This window comes from Lottia gigantea (genome assembly GCF_000327385.1).
Source record: "Lottia gigantea unplaced genomic scaffold LOTGIsca_17, whole genome shotgun sequence".
Classification (NCBI taxonomy): domain Eukaryota; kingdom Metazoa; phylum Mollusca; class Gastropoda; family Lottiidae; genus Lottia; species Lottia gigantea.
The window spans coordinates 2,652,191-2,662,312 of record NW_008708133.1 but is presented as its reverse complement, the minus strand read 5'-3'; the positions used below and the strand labels follow the sequence as shown (position 1 = coordinate 2,662,312).

Genomic DNA, 10,122 nt, shown 5'->3' with positions numbered 1-10,122 from the left:
ATTTCCTAATATAAGAGATACATATTTTATGATGGGGGAACTAAATGAGAAGAAAACATCAGTTGATGATATACAGGGTGTTTCACCAGATTCAAGGTTTATTTTAATTCATAATTTAAATTTGACTATATTAATACAATGTATACTGAATATCTTGATTAATCAAATCTACTTGAACAAGAGTCCATTGCTCTTCCAATCTTTGGGAAATTGAGGTCCAGTTGGCAAAAAAATAAATCAACATTCCTGATCGGGTGCCTATGTAAAGTTAGTCAACTTCCTCTATTCAATGTACACAAGAAACATTTCATACCCTAACTTATACGCATTGATCTATTGTAATACAGCTGGGCTATTATAATTCTATATTCCAGAACATTTAAAACCAGGCCAAGACAGTTGTTATCATCAACAGGAAAGGATGTATTAAATATCTGGTTTATACCACATCATTCAGAAGTTTTGATAATATTTAAATCATTAGATGATGAACAATGTATGAGAGCACTGCATCATTCACTGTCTATTGTCTCAGCTTTACATGATATTTTACAATATCTCTGTGCTCATTCAAGACTTGGCAGTTCTCATGCTAGATTGGGCTCCAGAAAGTTGGAATTTGTATCAGCTGATTGGGGTGGCACTGAAGGCATTGGTGAGTTTAGATTGATGCGAAATCCTAAAATATGCTGTTTTTCTCCTTTTGATTTACTTACTGATAAGTATATGCGTCTGTGTTCACCATGAGCCTGCAGACCTTTCTTAAACTAAATCACAGAATGCTGTAAAAACAATCTATCAAACCTGCCAAATGACCCTTGAAATAGTTTTGATCAGATAAATATGCATTATTTATTTATTGATTTATGTTTCAAGATAAAAATTGATTCTTTTTTAAGGTTCTGAATTACGTGAAATTCAAAAGCAGATAAACAATTTAAATATACCAACAGATCCTAAATCTATTGGTGAATTCCTAGCTTTACGACGTGATGTTATGTTTCTAGAATTTGATACTGCTGTAAGATATTCAATGGCTGATACTTTTATAGCCACAGGAAATATTCCAGCTTTTAAGGTAAGGTCGGACTATGTTTAATTTCAAACTTATATATTTTCTAGTGGACCTCAAGCCCTACCATAGTTTAAATTGATTGATGAAAAAAATAGGTTTGAGGGTAAAGTATTAAAATGTTTTTTTATAGCAGATAAATTATATTGTATTTTGTTATAGGCTGTGAATAATAACACCTATCATGCTCTACCTTCATTAAGTAATGTACAGAAACCTAGTTTATTTAATACACAGCTCGTAGTACCTGAACCATTAGAACCTCGTGATTCTACAGCTTTTATACTCTTTCCCTGGAGAAGTTTTCTTGGCAGGTAAGTTTCCTGAATTGTGATTATAAAATTCTGGAACCACCTCTAACTTAACTTATAGTAAACTTATCACCTCTAGTTTGTAGGTAATCTTAATTATTTTTCATTTATTAAGGCCATACAAAATAAATAGTCTGTTTTACAGGCCCAAAAGTGCCTGATTGTTGCCTTAATATTAAATGTACATTAAATTTGTGGAAATAAATAATAAATGCTTTTTCTCGCTCCTATTTATTCCAGTTGAAATTCTAAAAAAAGGGCTTATAAATAATAGATAATAAATTCTCTGAGGCGATGGCTCAGTGAGTTAGACGTTTGCTCGCTAACCTGAAGGTCCAGGGTTCAATCCGGGCATAAGTCGAGATAATACCTTCGGATTTTTCAATCCGGTTTCCCCCTGTCAGTGATGCAGGTAAGAGGGGCTGACATGGGCCGTCTAATCGTTTGAATGGGACAATAAACCGAGGCCCTGTGTGCTACAGGCTTTGCATGTTACAGATCCCTCTTTTTTGAAAAAAAAGGCCTGTAAAACAGATTATTTATTTTGTATGGCCAAATGTAAAACCAATCTCAACCTAGTTAAACTTTCGGTGATAATCTGAACTTTTCATATTATCTTTAAGGATCACTATTAATGAACTCTTTTATATAAACAATTTGAAAAGGAAATAAGAATTAAAAGTGTAATAATTATATCAATATAATTGTAGAAATGGTCCATATCCTGTCATGCATGATCAATGGGATACAATAGAATATAATATACAGTTGTGTTTATCAGGTTTAAAAGATGTAGACAGGTAAAGCTTGATTTGAGGTTCAATATCTTGACAAATGTTGGGCTCAATGATGTACTCACACCAAAACTTACCATGAAATGATCATATTTTCATTTAAGTATATATGACAAGAAAATCCAAATTTATCTCATATCTTGTTAAAAATCTGGAATTCTGAAAATTCAGCATAATTATGTAACATTCACTTTACTTTTACGAAAGACTTTATTGACCTATTCATATTGACTTGACCTTTGTTCAAATTAAGAATCTGAATTTTCAGACATGTAGCCAATGGTGAAATATTAGGCGTTAGTTTACTGATGGAAGATGTTTTACATCTGGGTATCCAAGACAACATATTCATTGAAGAACCAGTAGACTCTGATAACCAGCACCTCAAGACTCAAGAGTCTAAATCTTCACACCATGGCAGTATTAGTAGAGCTAGTTCAGTTAGTGGGAAAGAGTTAGGTGAGTAGAAATGAAAAAGTTACATTACATTCAAAATAATTGACATGATCTATATGACTATTGACCAAAAAAAATAACCTTCCATAAAAATTATTAAATAACTGCAAATATACAACTTCAAATGTGAGAATAAGTTTGCCATGTCCTCTCAAAATAGAATACTTGGAGACATTCAATTTTGGTAACCTTTGTGGTATTTTGTATTTTGTTCCTATCTATTTGAATTGATACTTGGAGATTAGTTTAATAATTGTGTTTGTGACTTAGGTATTCCTCAATTTAAAACAGTATCAAGAAATCAACAGCCTTTAGAAGCATATAAACTGTTAAAATCTTTCCTGAAACTTTGGAAATGTTTAGAAATATTGAAATATGATTGGGGTAAAAGGAGAGTTATCAGACCTTGTATTGATAATACAAGAATATTTAAAGAGTATAGGTAAGGGTTTAATTTATTTTTATATCCTTACATCATCAGGTCAAACTTTAGCTGAACATGATTTATAGAATGACATTGTTAGATCCTGGAATGAGTGAAGTTAAGATAAATATTATTAAAATATATAGACAACCATATGCAAAGTCCTTGTTATTGTAGATATCAAATCAATACTATTTATATCACTTTATTACACTTGTATAGTAAACTATACAGAACAGAGATATTATTATCAGTATTATAGTCTACAGCTCTGTATACTGTATAATACAAATATTTTGTCTAGTAAACTATACAGAACAGAGATATTATTACCAGTATTACAGTCTATAGCTAGAAGATTAGGTCAGGGTGATATCTATGAAGGATTAGCATTACATACTGATATACTCACAGTACCCAAAGGTGTTTCAGAAGTAGAGGTTAAAGCTAAACAGGTCTGTAACTATCTTACAAATTAAAGGGTGCTTTCTCATCTTAAAAAGGACTAAAAATCAAATTTTTAATGATCTATATTGCATATTCCTTGATCAAACTTTCAGAGCAGTGTTCTGATTATTTAGTTTACTGACGGATATAGGCTAATACTTACCAACTATATATTTCTTAAAATTGCGTTTGATATCTATTTTCCAATTTTTATCGGAGTATGATAAATGGGGGGGCGTATATTGCCATCATCCATGTCTGTCGGTCCGTCCACAATTGCACGTAAACACTCTACAAGACACAATTCTTGACGGATTTTGACAAAACTTGGTATGAGTGTTCGAGAAGAATCGAAAAATATTTAGTATAAGTTATTGCCCTTGTTCTTGAAAACGTTTTCAATTTTTAGCCTGTAAACACTCTAGAAGGCACAATTCCTGGTGGATTTTGACGAAATTTGACATGAGTGTTTGTTATCAACCAAGGATAAACCCTATTGAAAATCAGAAAAATCGAAAAATATTTAGTTTGAGTTATTGCCCTTGTTCTTGAAAATGCGTTCCATTTTTAGCTCGTAAACACTCTAGAAGCACAATTCATGACAGATTTTGACGAAACTTGGCGTGAATGTTCGTAATCACCCAAGGATGAACCCTATTGAAAATCAGAAGAATTGAAAAATAATTAGTAGGAGTTACTGCCCTTGTTCTTGAAAACGCTTCCAAATTTAGCTCTTAAACACTAAAAGGCATGATTCTTGCTGGATCATACTCAATGTTATTCAGTATCGCCCTAAAGAGTTCAAAAGAAGTGTATGACTGAAAGTTGAATATTTCATACTGGTGATTGTTACTGTACTGCTAAATATTTTTATTCAAAATCTAAGCTGCCAGTGGGCGTATATTACCTTACCTGGCAAGCTATCTTGATGATATTTTAAAAGCTAATATTATAAGATAATCAAATTTGAGTACTATATTGTAGATGGTACGATTATTAGAGAATTTAGAATGTCATATGATTAATGAAGTTAGAAAGAAACTAGGACGCGAATTATCTCTAGCATTAGCTGAAAGGTGTCGAGAAGAGAGTAATCTACCAACTGATATCTGGAAAAAACCTGTAAGTAGCTTTTCTTTCATTGTAGGAAATTGGTTGTTTGGTGAAACTAGCGACTTGGGTGAATTCAGTCCATTCCTCTACAAAGGAAGACTAGGCTCAGTACAACCTTGTTATTTCAACATAGTGACAACCGAAGTAATTTTACCCTGTTTATTTAATATGTTGTCCATACTTATATTTATCTTTGAACCAACCTACTTCTCTAGGTGATGAAAGAAAGTTTCACCATCAGAAGACCATATGTTGGTGAACATTTTGCTGAACAGCTACTGAGTGAAGTAGAGGAAACAGAGGATGTAATGATATTTAAAAAAGAGCATTTTGAGAAATGTTTGACTCAACTGTATAGAGAGATTAATATAAGGGAGAAACACTGTTTTGAAAGGTATGATGTGATGCTTATAATTATTCACAATATTAAATATTTATTACTAATAATGATGAAAGTTATAGCTGAGAAGAATTGTAATAATGAAGTATTCTTTATATTACAGTTACAGCATGTATTATGAAAATTTGTTAAAAATTCACCATCAATTATTATATCAGAGTGAGCAGGTATGGATTTTTTAACTAAATAGATTTTAAACATTTTGTCATGAATTGTAGATCTTTAGAGAGGAGTTTTGAAGCTGTGACTTCAAAACATTATAGCATGCTCCAAGATGTATTTTAATAAATGTTGTGAGAAATTAAAACAGGAGATTATAAAATGATAATAAAGAAATATTGATGATTTGTAGGAAGTAAAGCAGTTAAAAGATCAGTTAAAATCATGCCAGAATAGTACAGTTATTGATGTTCAATGTCAGTTGGCTGAAGAGGCTCATGATCTGTTGATGGGTAGAGTATTATGATTAATAACTCTTTCTTTCTTTCTTAATTTTCGCTCCTAATGGAATGTGTTCTACCATGATTCAAAATGTAAATGTCATCATATTTTATTTCATATCAACTCTGATAGAACAAAAGCTTATTTATATCCAATAAAATATTTGATGTTTTTTGATACATTAATTTAATAGAGGTGACAGCATTACGTTCTAAAATAAGTGAAATGAGAGAACAAAGTTTAACACAAGAGAGAGATATAAGAGAACGTGTTAAAGAAGATTATGATGATTTAGTTAGAAATCTTTATGATGCTTTGTTAAAATTACGTCAGAAATATGATGAATATAGGTAGGATCTTAATACATTACATAATGTTACAACTACTTGACTCTACCCATTTACAAACAATACTGTGAATCAGATCATAGTATGATAAAAGCTTATAGGCTTTTACGAAATGAATTATCAAACCACACTTTTTCCACTTCTTATCACATTCTCTGCAACCATGTTTTCAGACTTAGAAGCTAATATTTGTTATCTATTTATCTTAAGATAAAATGAATGACAAGATTTGATTGAAATATGTTTGTTTAGAATTGATTGAATGAGGTAAAGGAAATTGAGATAATGTATATGCTATAATGTTGACTATTATTATTATAGAAATGAAATGACAGATGATATGTTTGAGAAGATTAGTGAAACTAGAAGAGAAGCTGTAGAGAAAATGAGTAAATTGAAACATAAAGTTGGTGCTGCTAAAAGTAAGACTTAATTTTATCGCATACATTTTTGTATTGTATCAGTGGAAGGTTAATAAAGTTAATATTAAACTCTTAATGTATAAGGTTATTCCTAATATTCTACTGCGAGAATCACTGAACACTTAAAAGAAATTCTGAATGTAACTGAGTGTTGGTCAGGATCAAAAACAACAAAAACTTGAAAACATCAACCCATAGACAAACAGAATGAAAGGAAAAACTTTGTCAACCTAAAATTGATGCTATTTCTACAAGATGTTTGATTATGAAATGAACCTGGGTTTATTTATTATAGAAGAAGATACGTTAAAAGTAAATTTAGATCGTGCAGAGCAAATCAGAGAATTACAACATGAAAACTTTCTTCTAAATGCCTTAGTATTAAAAATGAAAACAATGTCATCATGGAAACACAATCATACATCTAATAACTTTATTAAAGCTGTAAGTAAGGGAAATATTTTTCTTAAATTTGTGTTATATTTCCTGAGGTGTTGTACATACTTTAATTTGACAATGAAACCCCTTCAAAACTGGCATTGATGATGACCTATGATTAGAGAGGTTGAAAAGGCTACTTAAATCATCATTACCTATAATTTTTGCAAACAGATTCACAATACATAAGTAAACTATAGGACCTGATTTCAAAGCCAAGTTTGGAGATTGTACAGATTATAACCTAGTGACTCAGATTTTTCAAATATGGGAAAGGGAATGTCGGTTTACAGAGCCTGTGGTTTAGAGGGCTTTTACCTACCTCATGCTGGCTCTTGTCCATTATTGATATGTTATTGTGTGTTAAATTTGTTTTTCAGGTGAGTGAATTAAGAAAGAACAGTGAAAAGAGTACTTATGATTACATAGAGAAGGAAATGTTGGCTGAAGAAGAAACAATATTATTAAAACAACAGTTAGCTTCTGTTAAAAAATCATTAAAAACTACAGAGAAAGAATGTAATGAAATACGCAAACAATTAGATAAAGAGGTAAATTATCGTAGATATTTTGGCTATATTGTATTCTGTCAAAAATCAGCTTGTAGCAAAAGTAAAAGTGCTATAGTAAAAGTATCCAATAAATAGATTTGAAAAATGTTATTGGTAGACTAGTTTTCATGTGAAAACTCCAAAGATTTATTCACTGAATGGTTGAAAGCAGCTTTTCTTGGAACATAAGATTACTTTGCCAATATCAAGAGATTCTGATTTTGTTTTCAGTTAAAGATAAAGAGTGAACAAGCTCATGCAGCAATGCAAAAAGAAAGAAGTAAACAACAATTGGAGAAAGTTAATTTATCAAATATTGAAAAATTGGTATGGTTATTCTTATACTGTTTTTACTGTGTTGGTTATGTCATAGTTAAAGTTATTCAGAAGAGGTTTTTGGGTATAAGGGAGACACTTAGAGCTTCTTTTTGTACCATTCCTATTTTGACTTCCTGTAATTCTCAAATAAACTGGGCCAGATTATGGATCACAATCTCATATACCATTTCACATTATTGGTTATACACAAAACCACTCTATCTTGAATCCTCTTAGGAATGAGCACTTATAGTATCAAATCATTTAAAATTGATAAATGTATTATTTGTTTCAATGGAAATAAGTTAAGATGGTTATGGTTTAGATTATCTATTTTTAAACATATATTCATATTGCTATTCTATGTTTGACTTCCTACTTCTCAGTTATAAATACTACATTTACAAAGAATGCAGTATTCTAATTATTCTAAAGAATGCAGTATTCTAATTATTCTAAAGCATGCAGTATGCTAATTATTCTAAAGAATGCAGTATTCTAATTATTCTATAGCATGCAGTATTCTAATTATTCTAAAGCATGCAGTATTCTAATTATTCTAAAGAATGCAGTATTCTAATTATTCTAAAGCATGCAGTATGCTAATTATTCTAAAGAATGCAGTATTCTAATTATTCTAAAGCATGCAGTATTCTAATTATTCTAAAGAATGCAGTATTCTAATTATTCTAAAGCATGCAGTATTCTAATTATTCTAAAGAATGCAGTATTCTAATTATTCTAAAGCATGCAGTATTCTAAAGAATGCAGTATTCTAATTATTCTAAAGAATGCAGTATTCTAATTATTCTAAAGAATGCAGTATTCTAATTATTCTAAAGAATGCAGTATTCTAATTATTCTAAAGCATGCAGTATTCTAATAATTCTAAAGAATGCAGTATTCTAATTATTCTAAAGAATGCAGTATTCTAATTATTCTAAAGCATGCAGTATTCTAATTATTCTAAAGAATGCAGTATTCTAATTATTCTAAAGCATGCAGTATTCTAATTATTCTAAAGAATGCAGTATTCTAATTATTCCAAAGCATGCAGTATTCTAATTATTCCAAAGTATGCAGTATTCTAATTATTCTAAAGAATGCAGTATTCTAATTATTTTAAAGTATGCAGTGTTCTAATTATTCTAAAGCATGCAGTGTTCTAATTATTCTAAAGAATGCAGTATTCTAATTATTCCAAAGCATGCTGTATTCTAATTATTCCAAAGTATGCAGTATTCTAATTATTCTAAAGAATGCAGTATTCTAATAATTCTAAAGTATGCAATATTCTAATTATTCTAAAGAATTCAGTATTCTAATTATTCTAAAGAATACAGTATTCTAATAATTCTAAAGTATGCAGTATTCTAATTATTCTAAAGAATTCAGTATTCTAATAATTCTAAAGTATGCAGTATTTTAATTATTCTAAAGAATGCAGTATTCTAATTATTCTAAAGAATTCAGTATTCTAATAATTCTAAAGAATGCAGTATTTTAATTATTCTAAAGAATGCAGTGTTCTAATTATTCTAATTATTCTAAAGCATGCAGTGTTCTAATGCATGCTCATGGGAAATGTGAAAAGTTCGGTTTTTAACTAGAGAAAAGCTCTTGACAATTGATTATACAATGTAGTTTTTGTAGGCCTGAAGTCAATAATAGTTCTTAAAAGATTATAATCAGTTGATAAGAAGTTTTGGCTTTAAATTATTCATTATGTTGATAGTAAGAGAATAAATACTGTTTTAGAGAGAAGAGGTAATTGATAAGGAATTACGACTTAAGATTCTGTCCGAAGAACAAGAGAGAAACAACAGAATTCAGCAAATGTCTCAAGAAAAGACTCGAAAAGATGTGATGAATATCAAAAAACAACTACAGAATGAACGTTTATTAAAAACAGATGCTTTCCAAACAGTTGATGATTTACAGACTCAGGTATGTATTTGCATTATTATATTATTTATAATTTCAAATTAATATAAGTTTCTATAAGCTTTTTAAACTTCATAGAATCACTTTGAATTTAAGAACTATGTTTAGACACATTCTTAGAATACTCTAAATAATGACACATTCCTAGAATATTCTTAATAATGACACATTCTTGGAATATTCTTAATAATGACACATTCTTAGAATATTCTTAATAATGACACATTCTTAGAATACTCTAAATAATGACACATTCCTATAATATTCTTCATAATGACACATTGTTAGAATATTCTTAATAATGACACATTCTTAGAATATTCTTAGAAAAACTATTGATCCTGAATTCAAAATGTGGCAAATCTGTTGAGGCATCATAGTCGAATGTCCCTCATAAAGATTTTGAGAGAGTATTCCAAGAAAATTTTCAAAAAATTAAACTTATTTGGTGCATTCTGACACATGATTTGGTCTGCAATTGTAAAAATATTATATTTTTCAATTCGTTTAGAAATAAAGTGGGGGTAAAAATCAGGTGAAAACCATTTTACTTTACATTTAACTGAACCCCACTGGCACAACCTCTGATGATATTACACCTACTGAGAAACATTCTTGACTATGTAAGTTATATTTGATTGTTG

General features: G+C 29.9%; 1 protein-coding gene across 1 annotated transcript; it reads left to right on the top strand.

The window, feature by feature from the left end:
• Positions 1-468: 468 nt before the first annotated feature.
• Positions 469-3,536, top strand: LOTGIDRAFT_113246 (hypothetical protein; the record flags this gene model as incomplete). Its single annotated transcript, XM_009051739.1, has 7 exons — positions 469-655; positions 900-1,078; positions 1,235-1,386; positions 2,094-2,183; positions 2,446-2,597; positions 2,904-3,075; positions 3,362-3,536. Coding segments are annotated over 7 exons (1,107 nt in total), but the record flags the coding sequence as incomplete, so codon positions are not given.
• Positions 3,537-10,122: the final 6,586 nt, after the last annotated feature.